At 49.0% G+C, this 18,933-nt stretch overlaps 1 protein-coding gene across 2 annotated transcripts in view; it reads left to right on the forward strand.

Moving 5' to 3' along the window:
- LOC141157647 (hyaluronidase-1-like) overlaps positions 1 to 11,635 on the forward strand; it is a 31,498-nt gene extending 19,863 nt beyond the window's left edge. For both annotated transcript variants that reach the window (XM_073645160.1, XM_073645161.1), the window contains one exon: positions 10,813 to 11,635. In XM_073645160.1, coding sequence (XP_073501261.1) covers positions 10,813 to 11,139 — 327 coding nt within the window. In that variant the 3' untranslated portion in view covers positions 11,140 to 11,635. The remainder of the gene's footprint in view (positions 1 to 10,812) is intronic.
- Positions 11,636 to 18,933: the final 7,298 nt, after the last annotated feature.

The raw sequence follows: 18,933 nt of genomic DNA on the forward strand, positions 1-18,933 counted from the left end.
TCACTGTGCTGTATATAGGGCTACAGATACTCACTGTGCCTGTATATAGGACTACAGATACTCACTGTGCCTGTATATAGGGCTACAGATACTCACTGTGCTGTATATAGAGCTACAGATACTCACTGTGCTGTATATAGGGTTACAGATACTCACTGTGCCTGTATATAGAGCTACAGATACTCACTGTGCTGTATATAGGGCTACAGATACTCACTGTGCCTGTATATAGGGCTACAGATACTCACTGTGCTGTATATAGAGCTACAGATACTCACTGTGCCTGTATATAGGGCTACAGATACTCACTGTGCCTGTATATAGAGCTACAGATACTCACTGTGCTGTATATAGAGCTACAGATACTCACTGTGCTGTATATAGGGCTACAGATACTCACTGTGCTGTATATAGGGCTACAGATACTCACTGTGCCTGTATATAGAGCTACAGATACTCACTGTGCCTGTATATAGGGCTACAGATACTCACTGTGTTGTTTGGTAACATGGTGTGTACCACACTCAACATGGACCAGAAGAAGCAAAGGAAAGAGTTGTCTCAGGAGATTAGAAAGAAAATTATAGAAAAGCATGTTAAAAGGTAAAGGTTATAAGACCATCTCCAAGCAGCTTGATGTTTCTGTGACTACAGGTGCACATATTATTCAGAAATTTAAGATCCATGGGACTGTAGCCAACCTCCCTGGACGTGGGTGCAGGAGGAAAATTGATGACAAATCAAAGAGACGGATAATATGAATGGTAACAAAAGAGCCCAGAATAACTTCTAAAGAGATTAAAGGTGAACTTCAAGCTCAAGGAACATCAGTGTCAGATCGTACTATCCACCGTTGTTTGATCCAAAGTGAACTTCATGTAAGACGACCAAGGAGAACACCATTGTTGAAAAAAAAAATAGTAAAAAAGCCAGACTGAAATTTGCCAAACTACATGTTGACAAGCCACAAAGCTTCTGGGAGAATGTCCTATGGACAGATGAGACAAAAATTGAAGTTTTTGGCAAGGCACATCAGCTCTATGTTCACAGATGGAAAAATGAAGCATATCAAGAAAAGAACACTGTCCCTACTGTGAAACATGGTGGAGGCTATGTTGTGTTCTGGGGCTGCTCTGCTGCATCTGGCACAGGGTGTCTTGAATCTGTGCAGGGTACAATGATATCTCAAGAATATCAAGGGATTCTAGAGAGAAATGTGCTGCCCAGTGTCAGAAAGCTTGGTCTCAGTCGCAGGTCTAGCAACAGGATAATGACCCAAAACACACAGCTAAAAACACCCAAGAATGGCTAAGAGGAAAACATTGGACTATTCTGAAGTGGCTTCTATGAGCCCTGACCTCAATCCTATTGAGCATCTTTGGAAAGAGCTGAAACATTCTGGAAAAGGCAACCTTCAACCACGAGACAACTGGAGCAGTTTGCTCATGAGGAGTCTCCAAAATACCTGTCGAGAGGCGCAGAAGTCTCATTGACAGTTACAGGAATCGTCTGATCGCAGTGATCGCCTCAAAAGGTTCAACAAAATATTAAGTTAAGAAGAAGAACCATCATTTCTGTCCGGGCCGATTTCATGAGGTTAATTTTTTTTTAAATTCTGTGGAAGCAGAAAATCAATGTCTGACCTTCATCTCTTCATTTTCAAAAATTTGTAATTTATCAGATTGAAGTTATTTCTGTGACCATTGTGGGTTTTTCTTTCATTAAACGAGGAGTACCAACAATTTTGACCACGTGTGTAGTGTAAGTGTACATGTAATACACTGACTCACCAGTGACGTCTCTAGGTGAAGTCCTTCATCTTCGCTTTTCTTCTTCATCTGGCACAGACGGCCATCACTTCTTCCAGCCAGGAATCATCTCTGCAGAAAATAACACACAGTTATTAATAACTGATCTCTTCTAGAGAATATTCCCACTTTTCCCCCCGACTTCTACACTACACCAGTTGAAGAAAAAAAGCAACATAGTGCCGTCCTGCACAGTAACAGGACCTCTCTTTTGTCACATCCCATGGAAAACAATTTCCTAAAAAGTAAATTATATTACAGAAGTAATAATGTAATAATAATTGGAATCTAAAGTAATAATGTTCCCCACTGGTCACCATAAACTAATAAAGTATGTTCCTCAATCTGGCTCCCAAACAGTAATTAAGTCCCTTGTCTAGCCAGGCACCCCATATGTCCCTTCTGGCCACCATTTGTCTAGTGTGACCCCTCCATATATTTATCCTAGCACATGTGTATCGAGCCTGCCCCCTCCCATATACCCATCCTAGCCCCCCCATGTGCCAGTCTGCCCCCCCACATATTCATCCTAGCCCCCCCCATATATCCATCCTGGCCTCCATGTGTTCAGCCTGCCCCCCCCCCATATATCCATCCTGGCCTCCATAAGTCCAGCTTGCCCCCCCCCATATATCCATCCTGGCCTCCATATATCCATCTTGCCCCCCATATATCCATCCTGCCCCCCCCCATATATCCATCCTGCCCCCCCCATATACCCATCCTGCCTACCCCCCTTTGCCTGGGTCCACCTTGGTTCCCCCTTGTGTGTCCTGCCAGGGCTCCCTCTTGTGTGTCCAGCCAGGGCTCCCCTCCCTTGCGTGTCCAGCCAGGGCTCCCCCCTTGCGTGTCCAGCCAAGGCTCCCCCCCTTGCGTGTCCAGCCAGGGCCCCCCCCCTTGCGTGTCCAGCCAGGGTTCCCCCCTCGTGTGTCCAGCTTGGCCCCCCCTCGTGTGTCCAGCTTGGCCCCCCCTCGTGTGTCCAGCTGGGCCCCCCCTCGTGTGTCCAGCTGGGCCCCCCCTCGTGTGTCCGTCCAGCTGGGCCCCCCCTCGTGTGTCCGTCCAGCTGGGCCCCCCTCGTGTGTCCATCCAGCTGGGCCCCCCCTCGTGTGTCCGTCCAGCTGGGCCCCCCCTCGTGTGTCCGTCCAGCTGGGCCCCCCCTCGTGTGTCCGTCCAGCTGGGCCCCCCCTCGTGTGTCCGTCCAGCTGGGCCCCCCCTCGTGTGTCCATCCAGCTGGGCCCCCCCTCGTGTGTCCGTCCAGCTGGGCCCCCCCTCGTGTGTCCGTCCAGCTGGGCCCCCCCTCGTGTGTCCGTCCAGCTGGGCCCCCCCTCGTGTGTCCGTCCAGCTGGGCCCCCCCTCGTGTGTCCGTCCAGCTGGGCCCCCCCTCGTGTGTCCATCCAGCTGGGCCCCCCTTGTGTGTCCGTCCAGCTGGGCCCCCCTTGTGTGTCTGTCCAGCTGGGCCCCCCCTTGTGTGTCTGTCCAGCTGGGCCCCCCCTTGTGTGTCTGTCCAGCTGGGCCCCCCCTTGTGTGTCTGTCCAGCTGGGCCCCCCCTTGTGTGTCTGTCCAGCTGGGCCCCCCCTTGTGTGTCTGTCCAGCTGGGCCCCCCCCTTGTGTGTCTGTCCAGCTTGGCCCCCCCCTTGTGTGTCTGTCCAGCTGGGCCCCCCCTTGTGTGTCTGTCCAGCTGGGCCCCCCCTTGTGTGTCTGTCCAGCTTGGCCCCCCCCTTGTGTGTCTGTCCAGCTGGGCCCCCCTTGTGTGTCTGTCCAGCTGGGCCCCCCCTTGTGTGTCTGTCCAGCTGGGCCCCCCCCTTGTGTGTCTGTCCAGCTTGGCCCCCCCCTTGTGTGTCTGTCCAGCTGGGCCCCCCCCTTGTGTGTCTGTCCAACTTGGCCCCCCCTTGTGTGTCTGTCCAGCTGGGCCCCCCCCTTGTGGGTCTGTCCAGCTGGGCCCCCCCTTGTGTGTCCTGCTGGCCCCCGCCTTGTGTGTCCAGACCATTACACACACACACACACACACACCTCTTACCTTCCTGCGATCCCGTGCGGTGTCCTCCTTCTCCTGAGTTGCGCGCCTCCTTCACAGCAGGCGCATGACGATGACGTCATACGCCGGCCGGGGAAGGGAGACACGCAGCTTCAGCTGCTTCACTGGGACGTGCGCCGCGGTGGTTCAGGTAATGAACGCTGCGTGTGCGCGCGTCCCTGCATACACTGTGCCTGTGCTTTTAAAGGGCCCGTGCCCCTTAAAACCGCAGGATTTTTTTTTGTTCTCTTCTCCCCCCTCTACTCTGCAGCAGGGGCGGGGCCCACCGGGAAATTTCCCGGTATCCCGCCAGCCCAGACCGACCCTGAGTGTGGGGGTCAATCATTCTGTGAGGAAACAGGTGTGAATCAGGCGGCCCTTATATAAGGGTGAAGCAGCACATGTTGTACATGCATTTCTCCTTGAAAGCCTGAGAAATATGGGTCGTTCCAGACATTGTTCAGAAGACGCCTGTGTGAAGCTAATCTCTTACCAAGAAGTCCCCGCAAAGTCCACTGTTAAAAAAAGACATGTACTGAAGCGGATACAATCTGCCAAAGAACACATCAACTGGCCTAAAGAGAAATGGAGAAACATTTTGTGGAGTGATGAAAATAAAATTGTTCTTTTTGGGTCCATGGGCCGCAGACAGTTCATCAGACGACCCCCAAACTCTGCATTCAGCCACAGTACACCCTGAAGACAGTGAAGCATGGTGGAAGCCTCATGATATGTGCATGCTTCTCTTACTATGGTGCTGGACCTATTTACCACTTACCAAGGATCATGGACCAGTTTGCATATATTAAAATACTTGAAGAGGTCATGTGTTGCCTTACGCTGAAGAGGATATGCCCTTGAAATGGGTGTTTGAACAAAACAACGACCCTAAACACGCAAAATCTTGGTTCCAGTCCAACAAAATTGAGGTTCTGGAGTGGCCAGCCCAATCCTCAGCCCTTAATCTGATAGAACACTTGTGGGGTGACATCAAAAATGCCGTTTCTGAGGCAAAGCCAAAAAATGCCAAAAAGTTGTGGGATGTAGTGAAATCATCCTGGGCTGGAATAACAGCTGACCGGGACCAGAAGTTGGTTGACTCTATGCAACATAGATGTGAAGCAGTTCTAAAAAACTGTGATATACAACTAAATAATAGCTTAGTGATTCACAGGAATGCGAAATCCTCAAAAAAAGAGAGAAGAGGACATATTGTGAGATTGTAAAGACAAATGCGGACACTGCTGTATTGTAGAACAGAACAATGGTCATTTTTTTTTATTTTCTGTAAAGTAGCTAAAAATTATCTACATTTCTCTTCATGTTGTGAATTAGAAAACAGCGAGCAATGTTCCCAATGCTGGAAATAACAACTAGGAGAAAGATTCTGTGCTGAGCTCATGTGTTTGACACACTGATGTTATTCTGAACACTGCTGTACATGCTCCGCTGCAGATTTCCTAGAGATCCATGAGGACAAGTTGTGGATCTGCTGCTGCTTTATATATTGGAAAGGGGGAAATTCGCCCCAGAAATGGACATTCTGTGGATTTAACATCTGCACGGCTGTAATTTACAGTGTATCCCCCCCAAGAGACCAGATACCACAGTACCCGGCTACTGTGGGACCCTCTGTCACTCTGCTGGTCACTATGTGACCCCCAAATGTCATAGTCATGTGATGAGTCTGGTCACTCGGGGCTTCTCACCCTCATGATGGGGCTGGTGATTCGGGGCTTCTCACCTACCATGATGGGGCTGGTGACTGGGGGCTTCTCACCTACCATGATGGGGCTGGTGACTGGGGGATTCTCACCTACCATGATGGGGCTGGTGACTGGGGGCTTCTCACCCGCATGATGGGGCTGGTGATTGGGGGCTTCTCAGCTGTCATGATGGGGCTGGTGATTGGGGGCTTCTCACTAGCATTATGGGGCTGGTGATTGGGGGCTTCTCACCTACCATGATGGGGCTGGCGATTGGGGGCTTCTCACCTACCATGATGGGGCTGGCGATTGTGGGCTTCTCACCTGCCATGATGGGGCTGGTGATTGGGGGCTTCTCACCTGCCATGATGGGGCTGGTGATTGGGGGCTTCTCACCTACCATGATGGGACTGGTGATTGGGGGCTTCTCCTCTACCATAATGGGGCTGGTGATTGGGGGCTTCTCACCTGCCATGATGGGGCTGGTGATTGGGGGCTTCTCACCCACATGATGTTGCTGGTGATTGGGGTCTTCTCCTCTACCATAATGGGGCTGGTGATTGGGGGCTTCTCACCTGTCATGATGGGGCTGGTGATTGGGGGCTTCTCACCTGTCATGATTGGGCTGGTGATTCGGGTCTTCTCACCTGTCATGATTGGGCTGGTGACTGCGGGCTTCTCACCTACCATGATGGGGCTGGTGATTGGGGGCTTCTCCTCTACCATAATGGGGCTGGCGATGGGGGGCTTCTCACCTGTCATGATGGGGCTGGTGATTGGGGGCTTCTCACCTGCCATGATTGGGCTGGTGATTCGGGTCTTCTCACCTGTCATGATGGGGCTGGTGACTGCGGGCTTCTCACCTGCCATGATGGGGCTGGTGATTGAGGGCTTCTCACCTACCATGATGGGGCTGGTGATTGGGGGCTTCTCTACCATAATGTGGCTGATGATTGGGGGCTTCTCACCTGTCATGATGGGGCTGGCGATTGGGGGCTTCTCAGCTGTCATGATGGGGCTGGTGATTGGGGGCTTCTCCTCTACCATAATGGGGCTGGTGATTGGGGGCTTCTCACCTGCCATGATGGGGCTGGTGATTGGGGGCTTCTCACCCACATTATGTTGCTGGTGATTGGAGTCTTCTCACCTGCCATGATGGGGCTGGTGATTGGGGGCTTCTCACCTGTCATGATGGGGCTGGTGATTGGGGGCTTCTCACCTGTCATGATGGGGCTGGTGATTGGGGGCTTCTCACCTGTCATGATGGGGCTGGTGATTCGGGTCTTCTCACCTGTCATGATGGGGCTGGTGATTCGGGTCTTCTCACCTGTCATGATGGGGCTGGTGATTGGGGGCTTCTCACCTATCATGATGGGGCTGGTGATTGTGGGCTTCTCACCTGCCATGATGGGGCTGGTGATTGGGGGCTTCTCCTCTACCATAATGGGGCTGGTGATTGGGGGCTTCTCACCTGCCATGATGGGGCTGGTGATTGGGGGCTTCTCACCCACATGATGTTGCTGGTGATTGGAGTCTTCTCACCTGCCATGATGGGGCTGGTGATTGGGGGCTTCTCACCTGTCATGATGGGGCTGGTGATTGGGGGCTTCTCACCTGCCATAATTGGCCTGGTGATTCGGGTCTTCTCACCTGTCATGATGGGGCTGGTGATTGGGGGCTTCTCACCTACCATGATGGGGCTGGTGATTGGGGGCTTCTCACCTGTCATGATTGGCCTGGTGATTCGGGTCTTCTCACCTGTCATGATGGGGCTGGTGATTGGGGGCTTCTCACCTACCATGATGGGGCTGGTGATTGGGGGCTTCTCCTCTACCATAATGGGGCTGGTGATTGGGGGCTTCTCACCTGCCATGATGGGGCTGGTGATTGGGGGCTTCTCACCCACATGATGTTGCTGGTGATTGGGGTCTTCTCACCTGCCATGATGGGGCTGCTGATTGGGGGCTTCTCCTCTACCATAATGGGGCTGGTGATTGGGGGCTTCTCACCTGTCATGATGTGGCTGGTGATTGGGGGCTTCTCACCTGCCATGATGGGGCTGGTGATTGGGGGCTTCTCCTCTACCATAATGGGGCTGATGATTGGGGGCTTCTCACCTGTCATGATGGGGCTGGTGATTGGGGGCTTCTCACCTGTCATGATGGGGCTGGTGATTGGGGGCTTCTCACCTGTCATGATGGGGCTGGTGATTCGGGTCTTCTCACCTGTCATGATGGGGCTGGTGATTGGGGGCTTCTCACCTATCATGATGGGGCTGGTGATTGTGGGCTTCTCACCTGCTATGATGGGGCTGGTGTTTGGGGGCTTCTCACTCGCATGATGTTGTGGCTGGTGATTGGGGGCTTCTCATCTGCCATGATGGGGCTGGTGATTGGGGGCTTCTCCTCTACCATAATGGGGCTGGTGATTGGGGGCTTCTCACCTGCCATGATGGGGCTGGTGATTGGGGGCTTCTCACCCACATGATGTTGCTGGTGATTGGAGTCTTCTCACCTGCCATGATGGGGCTGGTGATTGGGGGCTTCACACCTGTCATGATGGGGCTGGTGATTGGGGGCTTCTCACCTGCCATGATTGGCCTGGTGATTCGGGTCTTCTCACCTGTCATGATGGGGCTGGTGATTGGGGGCTTCTCACCTACCATGATGGGGCTGGTGATTGGGGGCTTCTCACCTGTCATGATTGGCCTGGTGATTCGGGTCTTCTCACCTGTCATGATGGGGCTGGTGATTGGGGGCTTCTCACCTACCATGATGGGGCTGGTGATTGGGGGCTTCTCCTCTACCATAATGGGGCTGGTGATTGGGGGCTTCTCACCTGCCATGATGGGGCTGGTGATTGGGGGCTTCTCACCCACATGATGTTGCTGGTGATTGGGGTCTTCTCACCTGCCATGATGGGGCTGCTGATTGGGGGCTTCTCCTCTACCATAATGGGGCTGGTGATTGGGGGCTTCTCACCTGTCATGATGTGGCTGGTGATTGGGGGCTTCTCACCTGCCATGATGGGGCTGGTGATTGGGGGCTTCTCCTCTACCATAATGGGGCTGATGATTGGGGGCTTCTCACCTGTCATGATGGGGCTGGTGATTGGGGGCTTCTCACCTGTCATGATGGGGCTGGTGATTGGGGGCTTCTCACCTGTCATGATGGGGCTGGTGATTCGGGTCTTCTCACCTGTCATGATGGGGCTGGTGATTGGGGGCTTCTCACCTATCATGATGGGGCTGGTGATTGTGGGCTTCTCACCTGCTATGATGGGGCTGGTGTTTGGGGGCTTCTCACTCGCATGATGTTGTGGCTGGTGATTGGGGGCTTCTCATCTGCCATGATGGGGCTGGTGATTGGGGGCTTCTCACCTGCCATGATTAGCCTGGTGATTCGGGTCTTCTCACCTGTCATAATGGGGCTGGTGATTGGGGGCTTCTCACGTGCCATGATGGGGCTGGTGATTGGGGGCTTCTCACCTACCATGATGGGGCTGGTGATTGGGGGCTTCTCCTCTACTATAATGGGGCTGGTGATTGGGGGCTTCTCACCTGCCATGATGGGGCTGGTGATTGGGGACTTCTCACCCACATGATGTTGCTGGTGATTGGGGTCTTCTCACCTGCCATGATGGGGCTGGTGATTGGGGGCTTCTCCTCTACCATAATGGGGCTGGTGATTGGGGGCTTCTCACCTGTCATGATGGGGCTGGTGATTGGGGGCTTCTCACCTGCCATGATGGGGCTGGTGATTGGGGGCTTCTCCTCTACCATAATGGGGCTGATGATTGGGGGCTTCTCACCTGTCATGATGGGGCTGGTGATTGGGGGCTTCTCACCTGTCATGATGGGTCTGGTGATTGGGGGCTTCTCACCTGTCATGATGGGGCTGGTGATTGGGGGCTTCTCACCTGTCATGATGGGGCTGGTGATTGGGGGCTTCTCACCTGTCATGATGGGGCTGGTGATTCGGGTCTTCTCACCTGTCATGATGGGGCTGGTGATTGGGGGCTTCTCACCTATAATGATGGGGCTGGTGATTGTGGGCTTCTCACCTGCTATGATGGGGCTGGTGTTTGGGGGCTTCTCACTCGCATGATGTTGTGGCTGGTGATTGGGGGCTTCTCATCTGCCATGATGGGGCTGGTGATTGGGGGCTTCTCACCTGCCATGATTAGCCTGGTGATTCGGGTCTTCTCACCTGTCATGATGGGGCTGGTGATTGGGGGCTTCTCACCTGCCATGATGGGGCTGGTGATTGGGGGCTTCTCACCTACCATGATGGGGCTGGTGATTGGGGGCTTCTCCTCTACTATAATGGGGCTGGTGATTGGGGGCTTCTCACCTGCCATGATGGGGCTGGTGATTGGGGGCTTCTCACCCACATGATGTTGCTGGTGATTGGGGTCTTCTCACCTGCCATGATGGGGCTGGTGATTGGGGGCTTCTCCTCTACCATAATGGGGCTGGTGATTGGGGGCTTCTCACCTGTCATGATGGGGCTGGTGATTGGGGGCTTCTCACCTGCCATGATGGGGCTGGTGATTGGGGGCTTCTCCTCTACCATAATGGGGCTGATGATTGGGGGCTTCTCACCTGTCATGATGGGGCTGGTGATTGGGGGCTTCTCACCTGTCATGATGGGGCTGGTGATTGGGGGCTTCTCACCTGTCATGATGGGGCTGGTGATTCGGGTCTTCTCACCTGTCATGATGGGGCTGGTGATTGGGGGCTTCTCGCCTATCATGATGGGGCTGGTGATTGTGGGCTTCTCACAAGCTATGATGGGGCTGGTGATTGGGGGCGTCTCACTCGCTTGATGTTGTGGCTGGTGATTGGGGGCTTCTCATCTGCCATGATGGGGCTGGTGATTGGGGGCTTCTCACCTGCCATGATTGGCCTGGTGATTCGGGTCTTCTCACCTGTCATGATGGGGCTGGTGATTGGGGGCTTCTCACCTGCCATGATGGGGCTGGTGATTGGGGGCTTCTCCTCTACCATAATGGGGCTGATGATTGGGGGCTTCTCACCTGTCATGATGGGGCTGGTGATTCGGGTCTTCTCACCTGTCATGATGGGGCTAGTGATTGTGGGCTTCTCACCTGCCATGATGGGACTGGCGATTGGGGTCTTCTCACCTGCCATGATGGGGCTGGTGATTGGGGTCTTCTCACCTGCCATGATGGGGCTGGTGATTGGGGGCTCCTCATCTGCCATGATGGGGCTCGTGATTGGGGGCTTCTCGGCCGCTGTGACCCCATGTGCTGCCGTTTGCAGGATTCCTGTCTGGCTGTGAAGTCGTACGTAGACGAGACTCTGGGCCGCTACCTGAAGAACGTCACCACCGCCGTATCGATGTGCAGCAGAGGCCGGTGCTCCGGGAATGGACGCTGCGTGCGCAGACGCTCGTATTCCGATGACCACCTGCACCTCGATCCCCAAATCTTCACCATTGAGAAGGACCCTCAGGGAAAAGGCTACATGGTCAACAGAAGGCGCCCCGGCATGGACGCCGTGTGGCCCCAGTTCCAGTGTCGATGCTACACAGGATGGCGCGGCAGAGACTGCTCACAGAAGGGGGCGAACATCTCTGGTGTCCCATGATGCATCATGTCCAGCATGGGTGGAGCTTAGTGGTCACATGACTGTATAGAGACATGTCATAAGTGGGTGGAGTCTGACAACCATTTGCAAGTCTGAGACAATAGTTGTCATGTAGCAGCCCTCCACATGTAACTGCGGGGGAGGGAGTAATGTGCATGGTGGGGGAGGGGCATACATCTCCCGGTTGCTGTGATTCTCTATAATTCAGCAGCGGTGATCGGGGGCTGCAGTTATAATGGGGGGGGCGGTATTTTGTATTTTTTCAGATGATTGTCCTATTTGTGTTCATTTACATTTCAATTTCCCACAATCTCTAAAGCCAAAAAGAATCAGACACAAGTGAAGACGAAGCCGCGGCACAGAGGACGGAGCAGCCGCCATCAGACCGCGCCGGGAACTGTAACTTTATCTACATTTCATCCCCAAAAGTGTGAAAAGTAAACAATGAATAAACATCCTGATTGGCTGCAAGATCTCACAGCCCCGCCCACAACAAGTGATGTCATACAAAATCATTCACGCCGCCCGAACCCAAGAAGGAAGTGCGCCCCCAAAAGGGCAGCGCCAGCCACACCCCAAGGATTATATCAGTACTGGAGCATTATAAGAGGCTGATATCAGTCACATATGGTGTAATGTCTGGAGGTTATATCAGTACTGGAGCGCTATAAGAGAAGCTGATATCAGTCACATATGATGTAATGTCTGGGGGTTATATCAGTACTGGAGCGTTATAAGAGGGGCTGATATCAGTCACATATGATGTAATATCTGGAGGTTATATCAGTACTGGAGCGTTATAAGAGGCTGATATCAGTCACATATGGTGTAATGTCTGGAGGTTATATCAGTACTGGAGCGTTATAAGAGGCTGATATCAGTCACATATGGTGTAATGTCTGGAGGTTATATCAGTACTGGAGCGTTATAAGAGGCTGATATCAGTCACATATGGTGTAATGTCTGGAGGTTATATCAGAACTGGAGTGTTATAAGAGGGGCTGATATCAGTCACATATGGTGTAATGTCTTTAGGTTATATCAGTACTGGAGCGTTATAAGAGGGGCTGATATCAGTCACATATGGTGTAATGTCTTTAGGTTATATCAGTACTGGAGCGTTATAAGAGGGGCTGATATCAGTCACATATGATGTAATGTCTGGAGGTTATATCAGTACTGGAGCGTTATAAGAGGAGCTGATATCAGTCACATATGGTGTAATGTCTGGAGGTTATATCAGTACTGGAGCGTTATAAGAGGCTGATATCAGTCACATATGGTGTAATGTCTGGAGGTTATATCAGTACTGGAGCGTTATAAGAGGGGCTGATATCAGTCACATATGGTGTAATGTCTGGAGGTTATATCAGTACTGGAGCGTTATAAGAGGCTGATATCAGTCACATATGATGTAATGTCTTGAGGTTATATCAATACTGGAGCGTTATAAGAGGCTGATATCAGTCACATATGGTGTAATGTCTGGAGGATATATCAGTACTGGAGCTTTATAAGAGGGACTGATATCAGTCACATATGATGTAATGTCTGGAGGTTATATCAGTACTGGAGCGTTATAAGAGGGGCTGATATCAGTCACATATGGTGTAATGTCTGGAGGTTATATCAATACTGGAGCGTTATAAGAGGGGCTGATATCAGTCACATATGATGTAATGTCTGGAGGTTATATCAGTACTGGAGCGTTATAAGAGGCTGATATCAGTCACATATGGTGTAATGTCTGGAGGTTATATCAGTACTGGGGCGTTATAAGAGGCTGATATCAGTCACATATGGTGTAATGTCTGGAGGTTATATCAGTACTGGAGCGTTATAAGAGGCAGATATCAGTCACATATGATGTAATGTCTGGAGGTTATATCAGTACTGGAGCGTTATAAGAGGCTGATATCAGTCACATATGGTGTAATGTCTGGAGGTTATATCAGTACTGGAGCGTTATAAGAGGGGCTGATATCAGTCACGTATGGTGTAATGTCTGGAGGTTATATCAATACTGGAGCGTTATAAGAGGGGCTGATATCAGTCACATATGATGTAATGTCTGGAGGTTATATCAGTACTGCAGCGTTATAAGAGGCTGATATCAGTCACATATGGTGTAATGTCTGGAGGTTATATCAGTACTGGAGCGTTATAAGAGGCTGATATCAGTCACATATGGTGTAATGTCTGGAGGTTATATCAGTACTGGAGCGTTATAAGAGGCAGATATCAGTCACATATGATGTAATGTCTGGAGGTTATATCAGTACTGGAGCGTTATAAGAGGCTGATATCAGTCACATATGGTGTAATGTCTGGAGGTTATATCAGTACTGGAGCGTTATAAGAGGCTGATATCAGTCACATATGGTGTAATGTCTGGAGGTTATATCACTACTGGAGCGTTATAAGAGGCTGATATCAGTCACATATGGTGCAATGTCTGGAGGTTATATCAGTACTGGAGCGTTATAAGAGGAGCTGATATCAGTCACATATGATGTAATGTCAGGAGGTTATATCAGTACTGGAGCCTTATAAGAGGCTGATATCAGTCACATATGATGTAATGTCTGGAGGTTATATCAGTACTGGAGCGTTATAAGAGGCTGATATCAGTCACATATGGTGTAATGTCTGGAGGTTATATCAGTACTGGAGCGTTATAAGAGGGGCTGATATCAGTCACATATGATGTAATGTCTGGAGGTTATATCAGTACTGGAGCGTTATAAGAGGGGCTGATATCAGTCACATATGGTGTAATGTCTGGAGGTTATATCAGTACTGGAGCGTTATAAGAGGGTCTGATATCAGTCACATATGATGTAATGTCTGGAGGTTATATCAGTACTGGAGCGTTATAAGAGGGGCTGATATCAGTCACATATGATGTAATGTCAGGAGGTTATATCAGTACTGGAGCGTTATAAGAGGCTGATATCAGTCACATATGATGTAATGTCTGGAGGTTATATCAGTACTGGAGCGTTATAAGAGGCTGATATCAGTCACATATGGTGTAATGTCTGGAGGTTATATCAGTACTGGAGCGTTATAAGAGGCTGATATCAGTCACATATGGTGTAATGTCTGGAGGTTATATCAGTACTGGAGCGTTATAAGAGGGGCTGATATCAGTCACATATGGTGTAATGTCTGGAGGTTATATCAGCACTGGAGCGTTATAAGAGGCTGATATCAGTCACATATGATGTAATGTCTGTAGGTTATATCAGTACTGGAGCATTATAAGAGGCTGATATCAGTCACATATGGTGTAATGTCTGGAGGTTATATCACTACTGGAGCGTTATAAGAGGCTGATATCAGTCACATATGGTGTAATGTCTGGAGGTTGTATCACTACTGGAACGTTATAAGAGGCTGATATCAGTCACATATGGTGTAATGTCTGGAGGTTATATCAGTACTGGAGCGTTATAAGAGGCTGATATCAGTCACATATGATGTAATGTCTGGAGGTTATATCAGTACTGGAGCGTTATAAGAGGAGCTGATATCAGTCACATATGATGTAATGTCTGGAGGTTATATCAGTACTGGAGCGTTATAAGAGGCTGATATCAGTCACATATGATGTAATGTCTGGAGGTTATATCAGTACTGGAGCGTTATAAGAGGAGCTGATATCAGTCACATATGATGTAATGTCTGGAGGTTATATCAGTACTGGAGCGTTATAAGAGGGGCTGATATCAGTCACATATGGTGTAATGTCTGGAGGTTATATCAGTACTGGAGCGTTATAAGAGGCTGATATCAGTCACATATGATGTAATGTCTGGAGGTTATATCAGTACTGGAGCGTTATAAGAGGAGCTGATATCAGTCACATATGATGTAATGTCTGGAGGTTATATCAGTGCTGGAGCGTTATAAGAGGCTGATATCAATCACATATGAATTAATGTCTGGAGGTTATATCAGTACTGGAGCGTTATAAGAGGGGCTGATATCAGTCACATATGATGTAATGTCTGGAGGTTATATCAGTACTGGAGCGTTATAAGAGGCTGATATCAGTCACATATGATGTAATGTCTGGAGGTTATATCAGTACTGGAGCGTTATAAGAGGGGCTGATAGCAGTCACATATGATGTAATGTCTGGAGGTTATATCAGTACTGGAGCGTTATAAGAGGGGCTGATATCAGTCACATATGATGTAATGTCTGGAGGTTATATCAGTACTCTAGCGTTATAAGAGGGGCTGATATCAGTCACATATGATGTAATGTCTGGACGTTATATCAGTACTGGAGCGTTATAAGAAGCTGATATCAGTCACATATGATGTAATGTCTGGAGGTTATATCAGTACTGGAGCGTTATAAGAGGAGCTGATATCAGTCACATATGATGTAATGTCTGGAGGTTATATCAGTACTGGAGCGTTATAAGAGGGGCTGATATCAGTCACATATGGTGTAATGTCTGGAGGTTATATCAGTACTGGAGCATTATAAGAGGCTGATATCAGTCACATATGGTGTAATGTCTGGAGGTTATATCAGCACTGGAGCGTTATAAGAGGGGCTGATATCATTTACATATGGTGTAATGTCTGGAGGTTATATCAGTACTGGAGCGTTATAAGAGGGAGATATCAGTCACATATGATGTAATGTCTGGAGGTTATATCAGTACTGGAGCGTTATAAGAGGGGCTGATATCAGTCACATATGATGTAATGTCTGGAGGTTATATCACTACTGGAGCGTTATAAGAGGCTGATATCAGTCACATATGGTGTAATGGCAGAAGATTATATCAGTACTGGAGCGTTATAAGAGGGGCTGATATCAGTCACATATGGTGTAATGTCTGGAGGTTGTATCAGTACTGGAGCATTATAAGAGGCTGATATCAGTCACATATGGTGTAATGTCTGGAGGTTATATCAGTACTGGAGTGTTATAAGAGGGGCTGATATCAGTCACATATGGTGTAATATCTGGAGGTTATATCAGTACTGGAGCGTTATAAGAGGGGCTGATATCAGTCACATATGGTGTAATGTCTGCAGGTTATATCAGTACTGGAGCATTATAAGAGGGGCTGATATCAGTCACATATGGTGTAATGTCTGGAGGTTATATCAGTACTGGAGCGTTATAAGAGGGGCTGATATCAGTCACATATGGTGTAATGTCTGGAGGTTATATCAGTACTGGAGCATTATAAGAGGGGCTGATATCAGTCACATATGGTGTAATGTCTGGGGGTTATATCAGTACTGGAGCGTTATAAGAGGGGCTGATATCAGTCACATATGGTGTAATGTCTGGAGGTTATATCAGTACTGGAGCGTTATAAGAGGGGCTGACATCAGTCACATATGGTGTAATGTCTGGAGGTTATATCAGTACTGGAGCGTTATAAGAGGGGCTGACATCAGTCACATATGGTGTAATGTCTGGAGGTTATATCAGTACTCGAGTGTTATAAGAGGCTGATATCAGTCACAGATGGTGTAATGTCTGTTGGTTATATCAGTGCTGGAGCATTATAAGAGGAGCTGATATCAGTCACATATGGTGTAATGTCTGGAGGTTATATCAGTACTGGAGCGTTATAAGAGAGGCTGATATCAGTCACATATGATGTAATGTCTGGAGGTTATATCAGTACTGGAGCGTTATAAGAGGCTGATATCAGTCACATATGATGTAATGTCTGGAGGTTATATCAGTACTGGAGCGTTATAAGAGGGGCTGATATCAGTCACATATGGTGTAATGTCTGGAGGTTATATCAGTACTGGAGCGTTATAAGAGGAGCTGATATCAGTCACATGTGATGTAATGTCTGGAGGTTAGATCAGTACTGGAGCGTTATAAGAGGGGCTGACATCAGTCACATATGGTGTAATGTCTGGAGGTTATATCACTACTGGAGCATTATAAGAGGAGCTGATATCAGTCACATATGATGTAATGTCTGGAGGTTATATCAGTACTGGAGCGTTATAAGAGGCTGATATCAGTCACATATGGTGTAATGTCTGGAGGTTATATCAGTACTGGAGCATTATAAGAGGAGCTGATATCAGTCACATAGGATGTAATGTCTGGAGGTTATATCAGTACTGGAGCGTTATAAGAGGCTGATATCAGTCACATATGGTGTAATGTCTGGAGGTTATATCAGTACTGGAGCGTTATAAGAGGGGCTGATATCAGTCACATATGGTGTAATGTCTGGAGGTTATATCAGTACTGGAGCGTTATAAGAGGAGCTGATATCAGTCACATATGGTGTAATGTCTGGAGGTTATATCAGTACTGGAGCGTTATAAGAGGCTGATATCAGTCACATATGGTGTAATGTCTGGAGGTTATATCAGTACTGGAGTGTTATAAGAGGCTGATATCAGTCACATATGATGTAATGTCTGGAGGTTATATCAGTACTGGAGCGTTATAAGAGGAGCTGATATCAGTCACATATGGTGTAATGTCTGGAGGTTATATCAGTACTGGAGCGTTATAAGAGGCTGATATCAGTCACATATGGTGTAATGTCTGGAGGTTATATCAGTACTGGAGCGTTATAAGAGGCTGATATCAGTCACATATGATGTAATGTCTGGAGGTTATATCAGTACTGGAGCGTTATAAGAGGGGCTGATATCAGTCACATATGATGTAATGTCTGGAGGTTATATCAGTACTGGAGCGTTATAAGAGGATGATATCAGTCACATATGATGTAATGTCTGGAGGTTATATCAGTACTGGAGCGTTATAAGAGGAGCTGATATCAGTCACATATGGTGTAATGTCTGGAGGTTATATCAGTACTGGAGAGTTATAAGAGGCTGATATCAGTCACATATGATGTAATGTCTGGAGGTTATATCAGTACTGGAGCGTTATAAGAGGAGCTGAGATCAGTCACATATAGTAGGGTCTCAGCACTGGAGGTATATAATAGTGATTATCGGGGGAGGGTTTTTCTATTGCTGCTGCCAGTCATTCTCCCTTAGCTTGACCTGGCTGATAACAGAGAGCAGTAGACTGCTGCACCTGCACTGCAGGCTCGGGGCGCTGATTCTTTCGTGTGACATTACTCCACGTTCTCGTCCGGTTTGGTGACTTTTTCTGAACGCTCTTATCTGGAGGCCATGAGGTCTCCTCGGGGGACGTGCTGCGCTCCGGCCACATTCTGGAGCTGTGATAGTATTAGGACCGGCAGGAGAGAAGACCGCTGTCCGCTGATGACCCTCGTCCACCTGCTCATGAAAGCGCCGTCCCTGCAGTGCAATGACCGCTGTGGGTGTATGATGAGGCCATGAGGGATCCGCACAAGAGCTGACAATCTAATGTCCTGATCCCCTCCTTGTACGAGGAGCAGCGGGTATCTGAAGATATCTCCTCCGTACATGATCGATGATCTGCAGGAATTCTGCTGACGTTCGGAGCCGGCGGCTGGGCCGGTTCTTCTCGTACTGCGCAATGTCCTGACGGTGATTCTCTGACAGGTGATAAATCCTCGGCATGAAGGAGAGAAGAGCGAGAAATGTCTGCAGGCGCCATAATACAGCGCCAACCATAGGACCAAGTTCACACACAAGGATCTGGAGTGGTTCTGACGCTGCAGAGTTTCTGCGCTAATTTAGACTGATTGCGTTTTTTTCATGCATCTTTATTAGGTGTTTTCAGCTGCGGTTTTCGTCTCTGATTGGAAAGTCTTCTTTTTAAGGAAGTGACTTAGTTTTGGAATCTTTCTGTTCGCTGGGTTTTCTAGCTTTGATA

The sequence above is a fragment of the Phyllobates terribilis genome, unplaced genomic scaffold (assembly GCF_046119375.1).
Source record: "Phyllobates terribilis strain yellow unplaced genomic scaffold, ASM4611937v1 Scaffold_8__6_contigs__length_399053987, whole genome shotgun sequence".
NCBI classification, from domain to species: domain Eukaryota; kingdom Metazoa; phylum Chordata; class Amphibia; order Anura; family Dendrobatidae; genus Phyllobates; species Phyllobates terribilis.